Source organism: Rhipicephalus microplus, chromosome 6, assembly GCF_043290135.1.
Source record: "Rhipicephalus microplus isolate Deutch F79 chromosome 6, USDA_Rmic, whole genome shotgun sequence".
NCBI classification, from domain to species: Eukaryota; Metazoa; Arthropoda; class Arachnida; order Ixodida; family Ixodidae; genus Rhipicephalus; species Rhipicephalus microplus.
The window spans coordinates 74,917,883-74,943,042 of record NC_134705.1 but is presented as its reverse complement, the minus strand read 5'-3'; the positions used below and the strand labels follow the sequence as shown (position 1 = coordinate 74,943,042).

At 48.1% G+C, this 25,160-nt stretch overlaps 2 protein-coding genes and 1 long non-coding RNA gene across 3 annotated transcripts in view; 1 reads left to right on the top strand and 2 right to left on the bottom strand.

The window, feature by feature from the left end:
• LOC142765315 (uncharacterized) overlaps positions 1–15,722 on the top strand; it is a 46,158-nt gene extending 30,436 nt beyond the window's left edge. Inside the window, exons 3-4 of the long non-coding RNA XR_012884174.1 lie at positions 13,221–13,319; positions 14,330–15,722. This is a non-coding gene — a long non-coding RNA (uncharacterized LOC142765315). The remainder of the gene's footprint in view (positions 1–13,220; positions 13,320–14,329) is intronic.
• Positions 9,208–10,810, bottom strand: LOC119168616 (tigger transposable element-derived protein 6). The gene is given in 3 exon segments (XM_037420011.2): positions 9,208–9,255; positions 9,258–9,536; positions 10,175–10,810. Coding segments are annotated over 3 exon segments (963 nt in total).
• Positions 15,723–23,992: 8,270 nt separating the features above from the next.
• LOC142765897 (uncharacterized) lies at positions 23,993–25,140 on the bottom strand. The gene is made up of 3 exons (XM_075867700.1): positions 24,938–25,140; positions 24,582–24,867; positions 23,993–24,127 (listed from the first exon to the last, which is right to left on the bottom strand). Exons 1-3 carry the CDS (start codon positions 25,138–25,140, stop codon positions 23,993–23,995), a joined length of 624 nt encoding a protein of 207 aa, XP_075723815.1.
• Positions 25,141–25,160: the final 20 nt, after the last annotated feature.

The following is a 25,160-nucleotide window of genomic DNA, read 5'->3' as shown; positions in this document are numbered from 1 at the left end:
TACAAAAGGAAACACAGAAGAGTGGCAACAGATTTAGAGGGAAAGAATATTATGATAAGCGTATGCTTAAATAAGCCTTCTATTCATATGAAAGGATCCTTAGAATTTTCAGTAGTCCTTGCATCAATCGCAAAAACTGCATGCTCTATATGCATATAAGCCTCAAGGAGAAGCAGGAAGAATAAATATATCTGTTCATAGTATCACAAGAACCATGAAACATTTTCATGTGCTCATAAACTGTTTTTGTGTATATGCATATTGTGTTAAGAGGGAACAAATATGCTAAATAACTATATAAATATATATATATATATATATATATATATATATATATATATATATATGGTTAAATCCAGATTTATTTTATTTTCGGTTTTCTTTATTTCAGAGGGGGGTGGGGGGGACCTGACTGATGTGGTGGGTATACCATTCAATTTATGATGATTATTGTATGAACACTCACGATCAATAACTATTTTATTTGACCTTCGTAAAAGTGGTCTAAGGACAAAAGTCAGCTGCCTCGCAGGGGTGTCTGTGGAAGCAGGCGTTTGGTGTGTAGCGACACCACGGACCCGAGCTAATGGGGCAGTTCCGACTCCCTCCCACGCTTAGCCGTGCTTGGCTTTGCCGTGTCCGGGGAAAAGGGGATCCTGGGGCCTGAGCCGACGCGGGGTGATTGGACCTTTAAGGCCCCTGGCAGAGGCAACACACCCCTTTGGCCCCGGCTTCACGTAGACGGCACACCTGGGCTGACCCACCCAGGGAAAATCGGCAGTCGCCTTTTCCGATCTCTCTCTACCTACATCTTCGTCTTTCTCTCTCACGTTTTTATCTGTCCTGTCATCTTCTTTCTTCCATATACTTCCAACTTTCCTGGCGGCGAGGGTTAACCCTGTGCAAACAGCCTACCTTGGTCTAGGCGCATTGGGTTATAGTAGTGTTGTACGGCTGGCGTCTGCAGGTTTTAGCATCCGCAAACTTGTAGCGTCCTCTCGTTGGGCTCCGTGGTGGGTGGCGGCCAACGCTTGTGAAGAAAATTAAACTGGCATGCATAGAGCTTTTCCCTTACTAAGTGATCGTAACGCTTTAAAGCGCGTACGCACCGACGACTTAGGCTTTTTCAACCGATCAAATGAAAACTTCCCCCATTTTCATGTTATACATGGTCAGATAAGTGGCAAGCAAGCCAGAACTGTATCCTTCTTTGTAGTAGCCAGGTGTCTCACAGAAACTCTTGGGGCCAGGTACAAAGTTACGAAATTGGCCAGCGGAGACCTCCTCCTTGAAGTTCGAGAAAAAGAACAGTTTGGGAAGCTACAGAAGCTTTCAACTTTTGTGACACTCCGATCACTGTAACACCACACAGGTCAATGAACACAATTCGTGGAATGGTATCTGACACTGATTTGCTTGGCCTGACCGAAGGAGATTTTCTGGAGGGTTGGAAGAGTCAAAATGTGACCAATGTACAGAGGATTATCATCAGAAGAGACAACAAGCAAACACCAACAAAACACCTTGTACTCACATTCGCCTCCAGTGATCTGCCAGAAACTATTCAAACTGGGTACACGAAGACGCCGATCATACTGTCATGGGGTCGTGACGTGGCCGAAGACAGGAGACTTTGTGTTGAAGTTTAACTGTTTATTTGGGCGAACCTGTGCCCGGTAAACAGAAAGTCCGATTACAGTAGCAGTCTTGAACTGATAGCGGCAAACGGAGCGTCGGCCGTCGATCAACTACTGACAAATGACGAAGTGCGTCGGCATTTATACTCTTGTCATCGAATGTTCTAGTGTTATCGCTGGCGATGGCGTAGGTTCCAGAATAATCTGTACAGTTTGCAGAGTGGGTGTGATCTTACGAAATGATCTACTAAAGTCTGGAAGCTTCTCAAAAACTGCACGCGCGTTTTGCGCTGAGAATTGTGTAGTGTTTTAGGGCGATAACAAAACTTGAGAAATGGAACGTGGCTTTGGTCCCCTCTGAAAAAGGCGTCGTCCTGATGCTATAACTAAAGATGAAGGTACAACAATAGTGCAAGAAAGTACAATGAATAAACTACGATACAGTAATAATACTAAAAACACTGTTTCAGTTTGTTAACGTGCATGAAACCGCTTGAAGCACAAGACATGGACGACTTCAGGTCGCGATCGGCGTCATTGAGAGTTTTTGATGCCGTCGGGAACAACGTCGTAATCAAGTGGGTCGACACGTCGAACCGCCCTGTACAGTCTGAAGTACCGTCGCAGAAGCTTTTCACCGAGTCTACGCCGGAGTATCAGCGTCCACACCCAAACGTGTTCACCGGGCTAGTATTCCACGAAGCGTAGTCGAAGATTGTAACGGCGGCTGTCGGTCCTCTGTTGATTCTTGATAAGGAGACGCGCGAGTTGTCGGGCTTCTTCAGCGTGTTCAAGGTACTCACTCACATCGAAGTTTCCTTCGTCGGTGACGTTGGGTAACATGGCATCGAGCGTCGTTGCTCCCCGCAGGGGCGCCTGCGCAAGTAGGCGTTTGGTGTGTAGCGACACCACACCCGAGCTAACGGGGGAGTTCTGACTCCCTCCCACGCCTAGCCGTGCGTGGCTTTGCCGTGTCCGGGGAAAAGGGGATCCTGGGGGTTGAGCTGACGCTGGGTGATTGGACCTTTAAGGCCCCCCAGCGGCGGCAACACACCCCTTTGGCCCCGGCTTCACGTAGACGACACCCCTGGGCTGACCCACCGAGGGGAAATCGGCAGTCGCCTTTTCCTATCACTCTCTTCCTACATCTTCGTCTTTATCTCTCTCTTTTTATCTGTCCTGTCATCTTCTCTTTTTCGTTTACTTCCGAATTTCCTGGCGGCGAGGGTTAACCCTGTGTAGTTTCCTAACCTTGGGTAGTTATATTCGGTTATAGCGGCGATGCATGGCTGGCGTCTCCAAGTGTTCAATAGTCAACCTTGTAGCGTCCCCTTGTTGGGCTCGGTGGTGGGTGGCCACCATCGCCGCCGAACTTTATTCTATTTTATGGCAAAATCTTTTCCCCCCCTTCCTGATCGCTCCCTAAAAAGGTGGCGCACCGAAGATACTTTCCTACCTAACACACCAAAGCCGACATTCCCAAAGTACCATGTAATCCATAGTCAAAACGAAAAGAAGACAGTCCGAGCTATTTCACCTTTCCTCGTTTCCAAAACTCTCACAGAAGCAATAGGCCCAGGTTACAAAGTAACAAAGATGGGAAGTGGCGATCTTCTTCTGGAGGTTCGTGACAAAGCTCAGTATGAAAAGCTGTCTACGCTTGTAGCCTTTGGTGAAACCCCTGTTTCGGTGGGCCCACACAGTTCCATGAACACTGTCCGTGGCGTAATTTCTGATGATGATCTTACTGAGCCTTCTGAAAGTGAGCTGCTCGAAGGCTGGCAGGACCAGAACGTGGTCAAAGTCCAACGAATAACAATAAGACGCAACACCAAACTGACCCCTACAAAACACCTAATAATTACCTTCGGAACAAGTGACCTACCAGAATCAATCGAAACCGGCTATTGTAAGCTTCGTGTACGACCATACATTCCCAACCCTCGTCGATTTTTTAAGTGCCAACGTTTTGGTCATGGATCGCAGAGTTGCAGAGGGCGTGCCACTTGCGCAAAGTGCGCATCTATTCAACACATATCGGACAACTGCACCTCAGAAACAACTCATTGTTCGAACTGTGAAGGAGACCATGCTGCCTACTCACGATCATGCCCCGCATGGAAAAAAGAGAAACAAATAGTAGAACTCAAGGTTAAATTCAATCTCACATTCCAAGAAGCGCGCCAACGCTTCGCAATACAAACCCATTTTATCCTTCCTTTGCAGATGTGATGCGCCGGGGCGCCACGCCACATGCCTCAGCACCCGCGAATGTCACACAGTGTGTGACCGCGGTCGTGCCGCCTGCGCCCCCGGCTGGAGCAGCCTCTACTGCTCCGCCACCTGACAAACAGGTCCGGCAGACCCTAGTGTCTGCTGAACCTCGGACCACTGCAGGCGCAGTCAGGTCCGAAAGTTCAGTGAATGTGCCTCCCTCGCAGGCACCATCCACCACCTCACAAGAGGTGATGGATACAAGTCCCACTCCTCCGGCGCCTCAGACGTCGAAGGATAGGCGCAACTCCTTGGAGCGTGCCAAAAAAGAAAAACCTCGAATCACAGGGCCCTCGAAAGGCCCTGTAAACTAACGCAACACCTCTGTATGCACAGCACCACATTAAATTAAAATGACACAAATACTACAGTGGAACGTCAGAGGACTGTTGAGAAACCTCGACGATATCCAGGAACTTTTACACAAACATACACCTAAGGTGCTGTGCATACAAGAGACACCTGAAATCGAAACACACCAACTTTTTACGTCACTACGTCATTTTTCGGAAAGACCGGAATGATGCCATTGTGCCATCCGGTGGTGTTGCCATTATAGTCAATCAAGGGATATCATGCACACAGCTACCACTACAAACATCCCTTGAGGTGGTGGCTGTTCGAGCAGTTCTATTGAATAAGCTCGTCACCATCTGCTCTCTCTACATACCTCCACAACACCGTCTTGAAAAGCATGAATTCGAGTCCCTCATAGACGAACTTCCAGAACCTTATATCCTCCTTGGAGATTTCAATGCACATAGCAATCTATGGGGTGACTCTCGCTGCGATGCTCGAGGTCGCCTGATTGAACAGCTCCTTTTGTCTTCCGGTGCGTGCCTGCTGAATCGGAAAGAGCCAACATATTACAACATCGCTAACAATACATACTCAGTAATAGACCTCAGCATAATATCCCCATCACTCCTGCCTCTACTTAAATGGGAAGTCATTAATGATCCATATGGTAGTGACCATTTTCCTATCCTTATCAGCTCATCAATAACAAATACATGTCCTGCACAAGTTCCCAAATGGCTCACTGACAAAGCCGATTAGGAAAAGTTTCAAAAAATGACTTTATTATCTTGGACTGACATGGCGGCGTTGAGCATAGAGGATGCTGTATGCTACTTTACAGCTTTCTTGGTTGATGCAGCAACAAAATGTATTCCCCAAACATGTGGACCGTCAAGCAAACGACGAGTCCCATGGTGGAATAATGAGTGCCGTGATGCTCGAAAAAAACAAAATAAGGCATGGAGGTTGCTTAGAGACTCGCCGACAGCCGAGAATCTTGTAAACTTTAAGAACGTCAAGTCGCAAGCAAGGAGGACGCGCCGACAGGCGAGAAGAGAAAGTTGGCACAAATTTGTATCGGGCATTAACTCATACACAGATGAGTTGAGAGTCTGGAGCATGGTTGGTAAGGTGGCAGGACGAGAAGCACATTCGCTTCCTCTAGTGAACACACAAGGGGAGAGTTTGGAAGACCAGGCAAACACTCTCGGAGCGCACTTTGAACAGGTCTCCAGCTCAACACACTATAGTGAAGCGTTCCGACGGTACAAAACCGCAATAGAAAAACAGAGATTAGAGCGCAAACCCAGAACACATGAGGCATACAACGAACCTTTCTGTTTGGCTGAACTGCAGGCCTCACTTGCCTGCTGCAATAAATCTGCCCCAGGCCCGGACCGTGTGGCATATGAAATGTTAAAACACCTGCCTACTGAAACCCAGAAAGCTCTCCTCTCTCTGTATAATGAGATATGGTCTTCTGGCGAGCTACCCTCAGCCTGGACGGAAGCTATCATTATCCCAATCCTAAAACAAGGCAAGGACCCGGCCTCAGTTTCCAGCTACAGGCCAATAGCATTAACCAGCTGTATTTGCAAAGTCTTTGAAAAAATGATTAACAGGCGCCTGATGCACTTTCTTGAAATTAGTGGCCTACTTGACCCATACCAGTGTGGGTTTCGAGAGGCTCGGTCCACCACTGACCACCTTGTCCGTATCGAGGCACAAATTCGCGACGCTTTTGTTCATAAGCAATTTTTTCTTTCTGTGTTTCTCCATATGGAAAAGGCATATGACACTGCATGGCGCTTCGGCATATTGCGAGACCTGTCACATTTAGGTGTGCGGGGTAGAATGCTGACAGTTATCGAAAGCTACCTGTCCAACCGTACATTCCGTGTCCAAGTTGGCACTGTCTTATCTCGAGTATTTGTCCAAGAAACAGGAGTGCCACAAGGAGGTGTATTGAGCTGTACACTTTTCATAGTTAAAATGAATTCCTTGCACCTGTCTCTCCTACGAAATATTTTTTACTGCATATATGTCGATGATGTGCAGATTGGTTACAAATCGTGCAACATCTCAATGTGCCAACGTCAAGTTCAACTAGGGTTGAACAAGGTATCTCAATGGGCAAACGAGAATGGTTTTATACTCAACGCGCAAAAGAGCACTTGTGTCTTGTTCAGCCAAAAGAGGGGCCTCCATCCTGACCCCGACATTGACCTGCATGGTCAACCTCTGTCAGTGAAGACCGAGCACAAGTTTCTCGGTCTCATATTAGACACTAAGCTAACCTTCATCCCACACACCAAGTATTTAAGGGACAGGTGCTTAAAAACAATGAACATTTTGAAAGTGTTGTCACACACTACATGGGGTAGTGACAGGAAATGTTTAATTAACTTATATAAAAGCCTCGTACGCACACGCCTAGATTACGGTTCTATAGTCTATCAGTCGGCAACACCATCAGCCTTGAAAATTCTCGACCCTGTCCACCATCTAGGCATTCGCCTCTCTACGGGTGCTTTTCGCACCAGCCCTGTGGAGAGCCTGTACATGGATTCGAATGAATGGTCGCTCCACCTGCAAAGACGTTCCCTGTCCTTTTTGTACTTTTTGAAGGTGAAGGCAGACAAGAAACATCCTTCCCATTTCACAATTAATGATTTGTCTTGTTCTGGCTTGTTCGAGAACCGACCTTCGTTTAGGCAGCCCTACGCGCTGCGTGTAAGGAGCCTGGCCGAAGGAACAGGTGTGCCTCTTCTTGAACCCAGTTTGATGGCTCCTGCAACATATCTGCCACCGTGGCAGTGGCAGCTTATAGACTGTGATGTTTATTTTGTTGATGTCACAAAGCATGCACCACTTGCACACATACATACATACTTTTTAGAACTACAACATAAATACACATGCCCTGAGTTCTTTACTGATGCGTCAAAGTCAAACACTTCTGTGTCACATGCAGCAATAGGCCAATCCTTTTCTGAGGCCGGCGTTCTTCATCCTAATGCAAGCAATTTCACAGGAGAAGCTTACGCAATACTGGCGGTCGTAAAACACATTAAACAAATAAAATTACAAAAGGCGGTAATATACACAGATTCCCTAAGCGTGGTCAAAGCCCTGAAAACTCCTAAAAAACACAAGAACCCCGTGCTGGCGTCACTCCACTCACTTCTGTGCACACTCTACACATCAAAACAGCATGTCGTTGTCTGCTGGGTTCCAGGGCACCGTGAAATACAAGGGAACGTTTTGGCCGACAATCTGGCTGCTTGCGCCAATGTCACTACTGCCAATGCATCAACACCAGTCCCTGCACTTGACTTAAAACCTTTTATAAAACGAAAGCTCAGGGGGTATTGGCAGAGCATGTGGGATAAACAAACAGATAATAAACTCCATGCTATTAAGCCGCAACTAGGCTATTGGCCGCCACTATCAAAATCACGACACACGGAAGTAATACTAACAAGACTTAGAACTGGACACACACATTCCACACATTCATTTCTTCTGTCTACCGGTGATCCACCATATTGTGAGAGATGTGGAGAGCCCCCTTACGGTTCTCCACATTCTCGTCCAGTGCAATGAGCTAGATGCTCTAAGTAAAAAGCACTTTTTACTGCCCTACCGACAGCAGCTCCCTCTACACCCTGGGATGCTCATCGGTAGGGATCCGCTTTTTAAACTACAAACACTTTTTACGTTTTTAAAAGAAGTGCAAAGCTTTCACCCGATATTTCGAGGTCATCCGTAGCACGACCTCTATAGAGTGGTCGTGGCTGCAGTGACTATATCTTCATCATGGTTTTATTATCATGACATTTTGCCATCCACAATCACTACACATATGTCACGCCACTGTCATGATATTATTACTTTCATGTTTTAACCCGCGTTAGAGCGAGGAATTTTAAGGCCCCTTTACAGCCACGCACCATATCATTGTTCATATCTGTAGTCAATTGAAATGGCGCTCTTTGGCCATCAATTGGCCCTTGCGCCACTAAAAAATTACTCATCATCAAGCGTCGTTGCCGGGCTCCTTCCATAGTCCAATTTGTATGGAGACACCTGTGTTTTCTCCTGCGCCGCCGTGTTGTATGCGAAGGTCACGTACGGAAGAATGGCGTCCCACGTCTCGTGTTCGACATCGACGTACATTGCCAGCATATCGGCGATCAGAGACAGAATATATGAATCTAGCCGCTAGTTTTTGTATGCGCTCAATTTTTTCAGTTAGATGTTTTTGGTAAGGGCTCCAGATTAAGTCAGCGTACTCTAATGATGACTGATGATGAGAAGTTGGTATTTTGCACTCAGTTGAATTTTTTGTTGATAACCCACCTAAACAAGGATTTTGTTAGATTCAAGTCAATGCAGTATTTCATTGGTTTCTCTGTTTGTAACAGAAGGGTGTCATACAAGGCAGGGTTGGCATGAAATTTTTTCACATGATGCTGGTTTTTAGTAAATTTTTTCTGTGTTGGTATAAAACAGATAGCTGGGTGAGTTGGTATGTATCCTTGATATAACTTTTTAGCGTGCACAAAAAAAAAACAGGACAAGAAAGAGACAGATGAGCGCTAACTCTCAACTAACTTCTTTTTCAAAGGAAAACATTTGACATTTTTTTGTGTCTCTTCCTGAGACCTTGCCAATTCGTCATAAAATAAATGTCTTGGCACAACTGAGAGAATGTATAATGAAAGTTTCACCGTAAAATGCACTGCACATTCAAAGAGTCTATATAATGCAAAAACGTGTACTACAGTGCAGTCCACTTATAACGATATCGAGAAAACCTAAAAATATGATCGTTATAACCGGTGATCGTTGTATCTGGACTGCCGCCAAAAAATCGTCGCCGGACGTACCTTTTGTAGTTCCAGGCTTCATTTCGCTATTTTCACCAATTAATAAATATTGTAGATAGTAGGATGTCAAAAACAAGACTTTATTTCTTACTCCGAAGAACGCATCACGGGTTCGGCACGCCGAAGTAGTCCGAAATTTGCAGTTCTTCCGCGGAAGCTTCAGCTTCACAACCGCGGTGTGCATAGCTTCCAGCTGCTGCGAAAACTCTGGCGGTATTCCTTTGATGTGCATAAAGTCAATCAGGGAGTCGATAGACATCAGTGCACCTTGCGTCGTCATCGACGGGGTCGTAGAGGCGCTGTCAACCTCCTCATCACTACTGTCGCTGCTGTCGCACAACGCCGCCGCCTGTCGCGACAACACATCCGCGACGATTGCCTCGTCGGTGAGTTCATCGCAGAACGAAGCAGCACTGTCTGCCGTCAGGAAGTCCTCAACCGACGCGACACACCCGCTATCTGCATCAACAGTAGCGACGTGCTCCCAGAGCTCCGTCAGATCCGCAGTTTCCGTGCCGGTCTCGCTGTCGCTATCGCTAGACGAGGGAGGCTGGTCCTGGCACACAAAGCCTGCCTTCCTGAAGCAGTTCTGAATGGTGGTCTGCCTCACCTCGTACCACACGCCGTAAATGAAGCACACGGCCTTTAGAAGGCTAATCTTCAGATTAGCCTTCAGAGGCCGTGCGCTTCAGAATCAGAAGGCCCGCCTGCATTGCCCGACGTACCGGGAGCCGAGCGGTCAATCGTTAACACGAGCCACTCGAACATGCGTCGCCGGTACAACGCGTTAATGTTAGCAATCACGCCGGCGTTTAGCGGTTGCAAGCCTGTCGTCGTATTCGGCGGCAGGAACATGAATTCAATTGATGTCAGCTTCGGGCTCACGTTGTGTGCGCTACAGTTATCAAGCAGCAACACCACCTTCCGCCCCTGACTTTCGATGACACTGTCCATCTCGAGCAGCCACTCCTCGAGCAAGACATGAGTCATCCAGGCCTTCTTGTTGCTCCTATAGCGGACCGGGATGTGCTGATTCCTGAAGCACACAGGCTTCTTGGATCGCCCGATCACGAAGGGCTTGAGCCGATGGCTCCCGTCCATATTCACGCAAAGTAATACGGTTACCCTAACCTTGGAGTGCTTACCATCGGGACACGGATCGCCCTTCAAAGCATGCGTCTTCGATGGTGTCATTTGAAAGAAAAGGGCAGTCTCATCACAGTTGTAAATGTCTCTGGCTGAGAAGCGCTCCATCAATACGGGCAGGTTGATCTGGAGCCACTGCTGCTTCGCCTCTGAATTGAGAGAGGCTGCTTCTCCCACCACGTTCTTGTACACAATGCCGTGCCGCTCTTTAAATCTTTGTATCCAGCCGCCGTCAGGTTCGAAATTCGGCCGACCAAGCAGAAAGGCCAAGTTTATCACCTTTGTGGCAAGTATTGGCCCACTAATCGGCACATTCTGGGCACGGATCGACAAGAACCACTGGTAGAGTGCCTCTTCGACGTCTGCATACAAGGGCTCCTGAACTCTCTTCGGCTCGTCGGCATGGCCACTGGTTCCAGCCTTCAAAAGCGCGGTGCTTCCGGCTTTGAGGATGGTCGAGATCGTCGACTGGGCGAGCTCGTATTTTTTTACGAGGGCGCTCACTTTAAAACCGCGTCTCGAATCCTGCAAAATATTCGACTTTCGCTTCGTCGGCGCCATAGAGGGTTGTCTCTGCTCCGCTCTAGATGTTGCTCGCGCGATCGCTGAGGAAGAGAGACTGACCGACGGCGGGGTGGGAGCAGTGGGAAGAAGAAAGCACAGCCAGAGGTACACAGCCGGAATGCCAACGAGGCCCCGCCCCGATGCCGCCGCGGCGCTTTGCTTTTCGCATTTTTAAAAAAATTTTCTCAGCCTCTCCGCGGTCGACGCGCGGCAAGGCGCAAAACGTGACACAGCTCGCGCCATCTGTAGCGCGTCGCGCCAACTCGCGATGCTCTCCTCGGCTTTTTGAACGGCCGGGACGCGCTGCCGGCGTTGTGCTGCAGTGGCGGCAGATACCTACTCGCCTACGCTAACTTTTCGTCTTGTCTCGGCATAGTTCGTTTCAGAGGAACTTATCAATCTAAATGTTACGATTATTCTGAATGAAACATGCCGTCCACGGCAAACTTTTCATCGTTGTATCCGATATGCTGTGGATAACATATCGTTATATATGGTTTTTTCCCCATAGCCCCAATGCATAAATTGAGACTGTTAAGTCGACCCATCGTTATAACCGATATATCGTTATATGTGGTATCGTTATAAATGGACTGCACTGTATCACAAGATTAATGCATGGCAAGTGACGAGAATTATGAAACACGTACACGGTGCCACACTAGACAGCTGTATGCTGTGCATAGAGGGGGATAGAGAAAATATGGGCCATGACTCTCAAGCATGTACCAAAGCTGGAAACTGCATGAAGGCATTGACGGAAGCAGTGCCACTCGCAGCAGCACAAAGAAATAATGTTTTAACACTAAGAGGGAATGTGTGAGGCTATGGGCCACTCGCCAAAGAAATCAACAGACGTTGCAGTGCCCTCACTGCAGTGTCTGTAGATGTGCTTACAGGTTCACAAAACCTTTCGCATGGACTACAACTTTAAAATAATTGTGTAGTCCTACTGGCTACATGCAGGTTTCTGAAAACTCAAATGTCTCTTGTCGGGTTTTCTTTTGTTTTGGGAGTTGGTTGACACAACAAAAGCAATGCCATCGTGTTGAAGCATTGCGTGGCTCATGGGGATACGCACAGGCCTACCCATGGGACAGCACAGCTTGGAGTCAGAGCAGTGACAACAATGCCACCTCTGTTGCTTGAGAAATTGCTTAGGAGCCCTAGTTGCTATGCTCATCACTGGCAACAAAAAACTGAACAGCAGCAGTCACTTGTAGCTCAACCCATACAGCAGCCACCTTGCCGAGTTCCTGGAAATGTTAGCAGCAGAAGCGGAGGCCCTCATTTGGCTCAAGATCGGTTGAACATCTTGCCTCCATGGTGCCCTCGTACAGTAGCCGACCACCCCGCCTTGTCCCTGGAACAGTTTCTAAGCCCCAGAATGCTGAACAGCACTTGTGCAGGCACACGATCAAAATAATACTTCGATGAAACCTCCTCTGTTATTTTTTTATATAAGGGCACATTCATCCGGTGGTCTTAGAGCACTCTGGCATTGCTATGTTTTGTATGAAAACTGAAGCATAATCCTACTAGATACATAAAATGTCACAGTTCACCTGCATATTCAAACCCATGAGCAACCACATTAGTGCCCCCTGCATTTCCAGTGCTTCTCGTGAAATTCCTAATTGAAACACGATGACATTTGCATATCCGCAAAGGCGGCCAATCGCACAAGTGGCCCCACATTCTTCAAATGTTTGTGTTGAAAAGCAGCTTCTATAGGCACTTCTATTTTCAACTTCTATGAACATGGTACATGTTGTCAACTTCTAAGGTCTTTGTCGTTTCGACAAGAAAAAGCACCTGTCTACAGCTGTGTCTTTAGCTACTGCAGAATTAGGTGGCAAAATTAGGGGGCTTGTGCTGCTCAGCCGCTGCCCTGGGTTCCAAAACGATGACTGCCTTTCCTCATTATCTGGCCCAGCACGGATCACCTCATAGCTACCCAGTTTGAATTCCACAAGCTGTTACCAGGAGCCATACATGTCACTTTCTTTTTTTTGGGGGGGGGGGGACTTGCACTTTCATGTTCTCATTTGTTTTGTCCATTGTTGATTGATCAATAATGTGCTTCTCATAGGATGCATCTCTTAGAGGCACCCTTAAAGCTAGCACCCTAGCTGAAATGAAATATCAAGCAAGTTTACGTTGCAACTTGCCATTATTCTCTGGCATGACATTGGTGAATTTTGTGGCCAAAGAGGCAGAGGCTGGCTTGGCGTCTATACAAATAGCGAGCACTCCCAATCACTGAAGTGGGGTTGGAGCCCAGTTCTCAAATGTGTTTGGTAGCTCACAGATAGTCAAATAATTTGCCCTTATTCAAACACTGTAGCAGAGGTAAGTACTTTGCAAGCTTGCTGCTTTTCTCACGACCACAACTTTCATGTTGCAGGTACAATCAATGGTCAACTCAAATGTTGTCTTGAGATAATTATGTTTGCCATTTTTTCTACACTTTAAAACAGTAAGAGGAGAAGGCGAGCTCTTAATGGTAAGGATAATCTTTGAGTTTGTGATTCACGCCGGAGGTTTGCGGCGAGCTTCTGTAACGCATTGCCTGGAGGTGTGATTGTTTATTAGAGCTCACACAAGTGGTCATGGTCCACTTTTCCACCGGCCTGTATCGAAAGAATCTTAACGTCATTGCACAATGCAAGCAAGCTTGCACAATGCACAATGCATTTGCACAATGCAAACAAGCTATGCCGGAGAGGCTGGGAGAATGGCGTTCCTGTAATCTGACGTCTATTTTTGTAACACTTTGAACATATTTCTGTTATAATCTTGAAGATAAGGTGATGCAAGTAAGTGCACGATGAGATTGATTCTTGTGCATTGTAGAGGGGCAATTCCTCCAAGGCACTTCCAGTAATAGTGGATGAACTGTGTGCGAGCCGGAGTACTTTTTGTACTTTAGCGGTACCAGTTATAGGAGGTCCAGTGCTAAGTAGCAATACTCTGCCATCTCGCTAGGTCACTTGTGGCTTAGCTTATATGCACAACGGTGCATATCGTCCTAACTTCCGGGTTGGATTTAGGTTCACAGATTTTCCTGAAACTTTCAAAACTGCTTGTGTAGATAACAAAGATAAAAAGCAGTGGTGGGAATTCTGTGCCAAAGGCGCCAACCTGCGCCAACTGGAAACCACAATTTGCGTCATTGCTGCGCCGCAAGGTGGTTTTGGAAAATGTATGTTGACAGCATGCATCTTGAGTGGATATTACGTGATGATCGCCATCTTGTACACGTGCGATGCTGCAAAAGCACAGAATTGACCAATCAATAATTCAAAATTCCACGTGATTGTGGTGGTGCTTTTTTTCGTAATTATTGGCAGAGAATAAAGGTGATGTGGTGACTAATAAAGGGAGTGCCAATATGACTCATCGCCGACTAAAAGCCTACGTTTGGCATAGTGCCGCTTTAAGCCTAGTGCACGCATTGAATAGCTGGCAGCTTCCATTATGCTTCTGACCAATGCGTGCTTTTTGCCCTGGTAGATCTCCAAATCAAGAATCAACCCATTTGGCGCAGCAAGAACAAAGTTATTAACTCTTCAGGGTTTCGCTTATGCCGAACGAACTGCTTGAGCTGCATTCGCCAGTAAGTGGTATCATCTGCTCGTCCATGCATACATGCTCTGGGTGAGAAAGCTTTTGGCTGCCTTCTAGCATCCGGCAGACCGGTGGCCTTATCCCCCAAAGCAGGTCTTTTTTTTTTCTCATCTTCTCTCACATTATGCTTATTGACAACTTCAAGCCGGCATCGCAGCTTAAAATGCCCTGTGATTAGCAACAAGAGGCATTCATGTTTCCTTCTTCCAATACATCTGTATCTGGGGGGTAGCCCAAGCATGGCATTACCAACGTTGTCCAAAAGCTGTTTTTAGCTCACTTGATCTCACGTTCAAAAAATGCCCTGACTGGTGGAAATGGCTTTCTTCATTGGATCTGCTATTTTTTCTTGCGCCTCTTCAGGCATGAAAACTAGCTTACGAAACTTTTGTTCGACCTCAACTTGAATTTGCCTCACCAATCTGGTCCCCCCACCAAAATTACTTAACCAACATGATCGAGGCAGTTTAAAATAGGGCAGTCCGATTCATTTCTCGTAATTATAATTTCTGCTGCAGCGTAATACAACTTAAAATGGATTATGCACTTCAATTATCCACTCGCCGCAACATTTCTCTTTTATGCCTCTTTCATAAATACGTCAATAGCACTAAAATGACCAGACTTCCAATTGAACGACCCTCCTATTTATCAACTAGACTACACAACCGGCTTAGTTTCTCGCGCATGTACGGCAAAACGAACTCTTTTAACGCATCCGCTTTGCCTCGTGCCATCACGTTGTGGAATGATCTTCCAGATAACTTGGTATCTGACACTAACCCTGTTTCCTTCCGAAACAAATTGATCTTACATTTTGGTTGATAATTTTATGTTCACAGCTTCGTTCTTGTATGTATATGACATTCATAATGCTGTGCAAAAAGTTTTTTCCTAATGCGCTTATTGCCCCCTTATTTTTTGTGCTTTATTTTTGTTTGCTTAGGACGAACTGTTCACACTTCCTGCAAGTGCTTTCATGATTTTCCCAGTGTATTATATCACAATCTGTGACAATTTAACTTACACGTATTGTACACTTTCTAACTGCTGCGTGCCATGAACTGCATCTTTCTAGCTTTTTGGTAACGATGTATGATGTCAATTTATACTTACTTATTTCTTGTTTATTTGTTACTCATGTCTCGAGCTTACGTTTTGGCACCTTTCGCCCTTTTACTTGTTGTACATGTCTTTGTTAGCCCCTCTTACTCAATGCCCTAACCAAGGGCCTGTAAGGTACCTGTAAATAAAAAATAAAAATGTACTGACAAAAGTAGTCCGAAAGAGTCCAAGAAACTGTTGCTGCACTAAAATTGACTGCATTGGGAATGAAATCCGGAATCCAAGTCGGAACTGGCCTGCATTAAAAAGAAATAAACCAGCGTGAGAGTGAGCATTGTCCGGTTTTCGCATATTTGTTGAAATAGCGACCACGAAGGCACAATAAATTGCATCGCATGCTTACCCTTGGAGCCGCTTTCAGGATGCCTTAGTTGACTTGCTGATAGATGTGGTTGGGCCATCATCGCAGCTTTCATCCTCATCGAAGCTAACACTCTCAAGGAGGTGCAGAAAAGCTTGGATCAACGATGGTGTCATTGTTGCTGCCTGACAAGTCGAAGTTTGACGAGTTGCCCTGGGCTATTCGCATAAGTATCTTCTCCGCCGTGTCATCCGACACACGAGGCCTGAACAAAAAAAAGAGGCACTCTATTTATGCAACACGCAGTAAAAAAAAAACAAGCGAGCACAAAAAACGCCACGCGACACCAAAATAAACGCAGGATCAACGCGCCCCGCGTCCTGTCGCTACATCTGAAATGACGGCGTTGAGTGCCAGCGTCCAATGTTTTGGACATGCACTATCATATCACTAGCAGAATAATGCAGGCAAATGCCCAATTGAAATTTGCCATTAAGCATACGCCTTTATCATTATCTTACTAGTTAATTGATCTTTAGGACGCTAAAATGGTTAACAAAATGCTATAAAAGACACTTCTCTCCCGGTCACTTTAAAACGCTGCTCCACTGAACGTCGCCGTGTTGTCTTTCTTATCTTGGAATCTGATGGCACAATTTCAACAAAACATCACAGATGGCGCTAGTAGACATCCAAAATAATTGACAACTGGTTTTTAAGGCTGAAAATACGCTGATGCCTTCGTAGTTGTGGAGTATTTCATGTTCAATATATTGGACAAATCGCCATAGCTGGAACTTGGGAGGTTATACAAGCTTGTTGAGGTCTGGTAGTCACAGCGGTGTGGTGCTGATAAGAGGCTTTCTAGTTTTGGATAGATAGTAGATTGAACTACCAAGTTGAGTCATGATTCGTGGTCATTGTCACGACGCTGCTGTCACGCCACTTCACGAGGAGCACTTCATTTTGAGTGTCAAAGCAGCTAGCGAAGTAGCCCCTATCTTGCTTTTCCATCTCTTTCTTCGCTGGCAAGGGAGCATTCTTGAGGCTGTTCTCGTGGACAGTGCCGGTCGCTCTGAAACCTTTCATTCTATGACGCTAACAGGTCGGTTCCAGGGAAAAAATTGTCGAAGTAAAGGATGTGGTGCGAAGGTATAGAAATGTTCTCGCAAAAAGAAAGCACGACTCGGCTGCCGAGGGACAAGTTTTCAGAGTTCGACGACTTTGCGTAATAACTGTCAAAGGTGTAGCAGTAGCCATCTGAACTGCAGAGCATCCAGTTTTTATACCCAAATTGTATTGGCTTGCCCCGAATAAACTGTTTGCACGGGTGATGTCCAAAATATTTTACCCTTGATTCGTTTACGAAAAGGTTTCTGTGAAAAACCCCGTGCTGCTGGAACTTTTTGTTTATTAAATCCATGAGCGGCCGGACTGTATACATTCTGTCAGTTGTTGCAACAATAGCGTTGTTGTCAGCAAAATGCAAGAATCAATGGATATCCAAGAAACTCGTCCTTGGCATGCGCCGAAACACACAAGGAACGCGAACATCTTCAAGAGACTAGTACATCCTCTGACTTGGCAATCTGTTGTACCCTCTGAGAAGAATACCGAGAAATTTCTTTAGGTCATCCGTGCTCCGAGAAAAGCTGTGCTCATTTTTTTGTTTTGCGTATGTCCTTGACTTAACTATTATTTGGCTGAGGACCTGCTCATCAAAAATGCTGAAAAATATTTCACTCGGCGATTTTTTCTTAAAATTTCGTCTTCAAACTGCTTCTTCGGTCTCGGAACCTTATGTTCTCCTTGGAGACTTTAATGCGCATAGCAGGCTATGGGGTGACTCTCGGTATGACGCGCGAGGTCGACTGATCGAACAGTTCCTTCTCTCCTCGAGCGCGTGTCTCCTAAATCGAAAAGAACCAACATATTATAATCTCGCCAATAACACCTACTCCTCCATAGACCTAAGCATAGTATCTCCATCTCTTGTGCCTCTACTCCAGTGGAAAGTCGTCAGTAATCTGTACGGAAGTGACCACTTCCCCATAGTTTTGAGCACAAATACAGTAATTGAGTGTCCACCACGTGTTCCCAAGTGGCTCATAAACAGAGCCGACTGGGAACAGTTTTATACCATCGCTCGTCTTGGTTGGAATGACATATGTACTTTGAACATTGATGTTGCTGTCAACTTCTTCACAGCGTTTTTGATTGATGCTGCAACAAAATGCATCCCACAAACAAATGGACACCGTGGAAAACGGCGTGTGCCATGGTGGAACTCTGAATGCCGAAACGCGCGCAAACAGCAAAACAGAGCTTGGAGGCTGCTTCGGAACTCACCGACAGCCGAAAATCTTGACACCTTCAAGAAAATAAAGTCTCAAGCTAGGAGAACGCGTCGGCAGGCCAGAAGAGAAAGCTGGCAGAAGTTTTTGTCAGGGATCAATTCATACACACACGAGGCCAAAGTCTGGAACATGGTCGGTAGGATAGCAGGGAAACAAGTACACACACTTCCACTCGTAAACACTCAAGGTGATACCTTGGAAGATCAGGCAAACTTCCTCGGTGCACACTTCGAACAGGTATCCAGCTCGTCCCACTATACTGACACTTTCCAAAAATACAGAACAAGAATAGAAAAGCAGAAACTCGAACAGAAACCCACTAGATACGAGGCATATAACCAAGCTTTCAGTTTAGCTGAGCTCCGAACATCTCTAAACTCCTGCAGTACTTCTGCCCCAGGTTCTGACCGTGTAATGTATGAAATGTTAAAAAACCTACCAAACGAAACCCCAAAGACCTTACTCTGTTTGTACAATGCTATTTGGTCTTCTGGCACTATTCCTACCTCCTGGAAAGAGGCTATTGTTATTCCCATTTTGAAAGAGGGCAAGGACCCTTCTTTACCCTCGAGTTATAGGCCTATAGCACATACAAGCTGCTTGTGCAAAGTCTTCGAAAAAACGATAAACTGTCGACTTGTACATTTTCTTGAAACAAATAATTTGCGCGACCCATTTCATTGCGGGTTTCGAGAAAGTAGATCCATCACAGACCACCTTGTTCGTATCGAGGCACAGATCAGAGACGCCTTCGTCCATAAACAATATTTTCTCTCTGTGTTCCTCGATATCGAAAAGGCTTATGATACAACATGGCGTTTCGGAATTCTAAGAGACCTGTCCCACCTTGGTGTGCGCGGAAGAATGTTTCATATAATATAAAGTTACCTGTCAAACCGGACATTCCGTGTCCGTCTGGGCAGTGTGCTCTCTCAAACATTTGTCCAGGAAACAGGCGTGCCACAAGGTGGTGTGCTTAGTTGCACACTTTTTATTATTAAAATGAATTCTTTGCACTTGTCCATTCCCCGCAATATGTTCTATTGTACATATGTCGACGATGTTCAGCTTGGCTTCAAGTCATGCAACTTGGCCATGTGTGAGCGGCAGGTTCAGCTGGGTTTAAATAAGGTCTCCAAATGGGCAGATGAAAACGGATTTAGACTTAACCCACAAAAAAGCACGTGTGTCTTGTTCTCTCGAAAGAGAGGAATGCACTCGGAACCTGACATTCGACTGAACGAGCAACGTCTGTTCGTCAAAGCCGAGCATAAATTCTTAGGCTTAATCTTGGACAACAAGTTGGCCTTCGTACCGTACATCAAGCATTTAAAAACAAAATGTTTAAAAGCCATGAATGTGATAAAAGTGTTGTCACGTACTACGTGGGGTAGTGATAGGATATGCCTCGTGAACCTCTATAGAAGCCTCATTCGCACCCGCTAAGATTATGGGGCCATTGTTTATCAGTCTGCGACTTAAAGTGCTTTGTAGATGCTGAATCCCGTGCACCATTCGGGCATCCGCCTTTCTACGGGTGCTTTTCGCACCAGCCCCGTAGAAAGCCTTTACGTTGAGTCAAATGAGTGGTCGCTTTATCTGCAAAGAACCTACATGTCCTTTGTATAATTCCTTAAGGTGAAAGCAGACAAGAGGCACCCCTCATACTCTACTATTAATGACTTGTCGAGCTCCATTCTTTTTCAGAACAGGCCTTCAATGAGGCAGCCCTTCTCAGTTCGCCTGAAGGGTCTAGCTGAGGACACTGGAGTGTCACTCGAACACAGTTTAATGGCTCCTGTAGCATACCCGCCAGCGTGGCAGTGGCAGACTATAGATTGCGATGTGTCTTTCCTAGAAGTTACGAAACATGCGCTTATTGCCCATATTCGAACATACTTCTTGGAACTTCAACACAAATACACTCGTCCTGAGTTTTTTACAGATGCCTCTAAGTCTAATTCCTCTGTGTCCTACGCTGCTGTTGGCCCTTCCTTTTCGGATGCTGGCCCTCTACATCCAGGCACAAGTATTTTCACAGCGGAAGCTTACGCGATACTTGTGGCAGCTAAACACATCAAACAATCACAAATACAAAAAGCAGTAATTTATACAGACTCCCTCAGTGTGGTAACGGCTCTGCACAGTCTTAAAAAACGAAAAAACCCTGTCCTCCTTTCACTTTACTTCATTTTATGCACACTCTACACTTTCAAACAACATGTTGTAGTGTGCTGGGTGCCAGGGCACCGTGAGATCCAAGGCAACGTGAGGGCGGATCAGCTCGCTGCATCCGTCCATGAGAGCACCGCCATTACATCCATATCAATCCCGGCCCTTGATCTTAAGCCGTCTCTCAAACGAAACCTCAGGGACTACTGGCAGAGCAAGTGGGATACACACACACAAAACAAACTACACGTCAAGCCACACCTTGGCCATTGGCCACCAGTATCAAAATCACGTCTAACAGAGGTAATACTAACAAGACTCAGGATAGGACACACATACACGACACACACACATCTTTTGTCGGGTGGTGATCCACCATTGTGTGATAAATGTGGTGAGGCATTAACAGTTCTTCAAGTTTTAATTCAATGTAAACAGTTAGAAACTCCAAGAAAACATTTTCCATTACCCTACCGACAACGTATACCGTTACACCCTGCAATGTTCGTCGGTAGGGAACCGCTTTTTAGTCATAAATCCTTGTTAGCGTTTTTAAAAGCACTTCATAGTTTTCATATCGTATACCCGGGCATTCCGTAGCACAATCTCTCCAGAGAGGTTTTTGCTGAGGTGGCTACCCAAGAAAGCACTTGCCTCACGGCCCTTGGACGCAAGGGTATGAACGAGTGAGGCACTTGTGCTAATGCCATACATATCCACCATCGTCTTTTATTATCACCAAATTTTGTCATCTATTCTCACCACACACACCTTTCACGGCATGGTCATGATTTTATTACTTGTATGTTTTTACCCGCCTTACCGCGAGGAATTTTATGGCCCTTATACAGCCGCTTATCACAATCATTGTCCATTTTTTTAGTAAGATGAACTGGCGCTCTTTGGCCGTGAAATGGGCCTTGCGCCATAAAACATCAAACATGATGTTGGGACGTCAAACCCCACATATCATCATATCGTCATCAAGGTGATGGCTGAGGGGGCCACCAAGGTAGCTGACCGCGTGGTCAGCTACCTCGCTGGCAGAAGCTGGGACAGCCACTGCTGGCAGAAGCTGGTATCCAGGTCAGTGGACATAGGAAAAGCACATCGGGGCTTTGCCGCTCCACCATACAGCAGGTGTGTGCGGGGTAGGTCCTGTGGCGTTCTTTGCGATTTTAATTTGTGATTGGGAATAGTGTGGATGCGTAGACGTGGCGAGAGCATGCGTCTTCAGGTTAAGATGTCGCAGGAAGATGTGAAATAAAAATGCCTTCGCTTGTCACTGCAACTGTAAGCAGAAACACCAACACCTATTTTCTACAGGCTGTTTTCTTTTTCGTTCCGAAACGGGTGAATTCGAAAAGCGGAAATAGCTCGGCACATACATACACGCTACTAGCTTTCCTCCGATACAGTAATAATAAATTACTCAATAGTTTTAATATTATGAGTAATATTAGAGTAGCGCCACTCCTTGAAGCGAGTGTAGTGGCCGGACCTCATGAAGTGGAAACTGGCGGGGTGCGCCGCTACACACGCCATCGCCTTGCCCTGTGACGGCTTCTCCTGGAAAGAACGGTCCCAGTCCTGGTTGAGGATGGCCTGAAAGATCTTGATGAGCTTGTTGCGGTTCCGCGCTGACGCCGTGGCCTCTTCGCAGGTGATGCAGGCGCCCTGGTCCAGAAGCTCCCAGGCGACAGACAGGCGACGGGAGGCTTTGCGTGCCTCCGTCCAGACAGACTGCAGCTGGGTCGCAGTCTGCCGGAAGACGCCCTCCGTTTCGCCTGAGAGGTAGGCCTCGGTGTCGTCCGTGTCCGCCGGGCGCCTCAGCCGCCTCGACACCACCCGGTAGAGCTCCTCCCTCGCTCGCTCCCGGACCTCCAGATCAGTCGACGACAGGAGCTTGAAGGCCCCGTCCATTCGGCAGATGTCGCTGAGCTCCGCCGCAAGAGGGATCCTTGCAGTGCCGGCATGGGCGCTCCCGTACACATACTCGTTTGACGCTCTGGCCGGCACGTACAGGGTCTTCTTGATCAACGGGCGAAGCTCCTCGTCCAGGCGATGCCACTCTCCTTTGCTGGCAAGGCCCAACCGCATGGCGAAGTTGAGGGCTGGATACAAAAATGTTTTAATGGAATCCAGCCACTACCATGGGGTGAGCATGGAGGAGAGCAGCCGTCTGCCGAGATGGATAGCCTCGTCGACCGTCGTCTGGTCCGGTAGCACCCGAAACCCCACAGGACGCCCCAGGAACCGGTGCCCTTCGAAGTCCTCCAGTGCCGCGACCGGCACGCTCCCCACGGTAAAAGTGGTGGGCCGTGTGCCCACCGGGTAGCGCCCGGACAGGTGGAGGGTGGACAGGTGGACAGGCTTCAGTCGCAGCCCCAGCGGGTCCGAAAGGGCCGTCACCACGTTGAGGCGGCGCTGCAAGGTGGCGGGATCCCCGGCGAGTTCCTCCGCGTGGTAGAGTTCCTCCACGATCTTCGCGAAGGGCTCCCTCGTGCCAGCGCCGCGGACAGCTCGACGAGGGCCTGATGTGTGACCGAGCCGAAGGCGTCGGCGTAATCGAGGAACCCCATGCACAGCTCCCCACCTCCTGTCCTGGCGTCGTCCAGGCGTCCCTGCAGCGCGAAGTTGTGTTTGAACACCCCATTGTGCGGCAGGAAGCCCTGCTGACACCTGGACAGTATCGCATGGTCACGCAACCACCGCTGCAGCCGGATGATGAGACACCCGGCATACAGTTTGGCGATCGTTCAACCAAGGGCAATGGGTCGCCAGTTTGTGGGATCCTCGCGGTTGCCCTTCTTGTGTATGAGAATCGTCCTCGTCGACTTCCAGCTCTGGGGTGTGCGGCGGTATTTGAGGCAGACGTTGAATACCGCCGCAAGGTACCACTCTTCAGGGTTCACCTGCCTCCAGTGGTGGTAAGTGAGGCGGTCCTCTTCCGGAGCTGTACTCTCGCACCTTCGGAGCTTAGCTGCGACCTCTTCGTCCAAGAAGGGGCAAAGGTCCAGTTCCTCGTTGGTAGGGGCTGACGTCCTGAGGATTGTTGTGTCCACTGCTGCCGGGGACCAGAGGCGGGTGTAGTAGCCGTGAAGCGTGCCTGGGTCAACGGGGCAGAGCTGCGAAGAGCCCTCCGCAATCAGCCGGACGGCGCAGCGCCGGTTCCTCCTGTAAAGAGCTTGTATCTGGGAGGGGTAATCGGTGTTAATCTCGCGCCAAGGGGGTGTTTGGCGCGAGTCCCGATTGGGCAGCCTTAGGTGGTCAGTAATGGCTAGCTCTGCGCGGTCAAGGATGGTTTCGAACCGCGTCCACTCCTCCTCAGATACGGGCAACCGACTTAGTGCCCGCAGCTCCGCCGTCATCTCACCTAAGACCCAGGCACTCTCTGGTCTGGCGGTGTCGGCCACTTCCTCCTGGGTGCCGTACGTGCTGCCGCTGTGTCCGTCGACTCTGCGGGGTGTCATCGCCTCGGGAGAAGGTGGTGGTGGGCTCCCAATGGCTCGCCCCGCAGTCTGCCCTGGAAGCTCCCCCTCTGCAGGACTGCAGTACTCGTCCAAGGGGGAGCTCGGTCATGCTGCCTGGTGGTCAGCTGGGCCGCCCGCCGATTAGGGGGGTAGGCGGGACCTCCTGTGAAGAGGGTCCTGCGGTGGCGCTTTGGGCGGATGAGGCGGTGGCCTGCTGCTGCTGGTCCGTCTCGCCCGGTGAAGAGCCGGCGCCACTCTGCAAGGGAGAGGGGGCCACCACTGAGGGTGTCCCCGGAGAACAGATACGAACAGATACTTTATTATTGATAATGCATGGTGCCGTAGGTGAATGAGTCCAACTGTTTACATGACTTTCGCCAAAGAGTTCTCGCGACGAGGTACGGCGAGGAAGACGTGGCACAACGCGGTCGAGAAGAGCACATCGCGTAACAAAGAAAAACATCGCGCTGCAAGACAGGGATATCTTCACTAAGGGGCAAACACTCACACCCGTGTTAGTTCAGCATGCACAAGCACATAATGACGCGAGGCAGTTAATGGCTTTGACGTAAGTGTTCTTGGTAAATTTTGCGAGATGCAGCACATACCTCACTTACACAAAGCTTTTTAAACAGGCGCAAGTAGGGGCGCGAACAAATTCGACGGAGTACGCGATCGTTCGCAGAGTCCCATGCGCCGAGGGCACCCACGATGACGGCGTGGACGGTGACTCGTTGATACCGGCGCCGGAGAAACGCCGCCACCGGCTTGTAATGAGCCAGTTTGGCGTTACGGGCGTTCTCAAAGGCGTCCGGCGTGTTCTCGAACGGGCACGTGACGTCGATGACTATAGCCTCTTCGCCACGCACCAGGACGATGTCCGGACGCAGGCCCGTGTCTCCGACGGCCTGGTTTTCAAAGGCCACTGTGAATTCGCGGGAGGCGGCGGTCTGGACGCAGTCGACGATGGCGTTGTGGCGGGCCTGGTAGAGCGCACTGCGAGGCATGCAGTGGCATACCACATGCGGCAGTGTCTTCCTCAGGTACCCTGTCCGGCGCGCCCCACATGCGAGCGCCGTTGAGGGGCAGGAGATTGAGGCGGGCCCTATGCACAAACCGCCAGTCTGCGAAGGAGGTGAAGGCGCCCGTCTGCATGAAATGGGAGCTGGCGCGATCAGCCGCCACGCAGGCCAGCACCTTCCCCTGATTGGGGAGGTTGTGCAGGGCCTGGTCCCGTTCGGTGGCCAGCACCTCTCGTAGTGTGCGCATTACTCGGCACCGGTGCTGTG

Coding starts and splice junctions, on each gene's coding strand:
- LOC142765897 (XM_075867700.1), bottom strand. CDS start 25,140: ATGCGCACACTACGAGAGGTGCTGGCCACCGAACGGGACCAGGCCCTG. Junction 24,868..24,937: donor CCCCTCAACGGCGCTCGCAT/GTGGGGCGCGCC, acceptor CATGCCTCGCAG/TGCGCTCTACCAGGCCCGCC. Junction 24,128..24,581: donor TCACCGTCCACGCCGTCATC/GTGGGTGCCCTC, acceptor TCTCCCTTGCAG/AGTGGCGCCGGCTCTTCACC.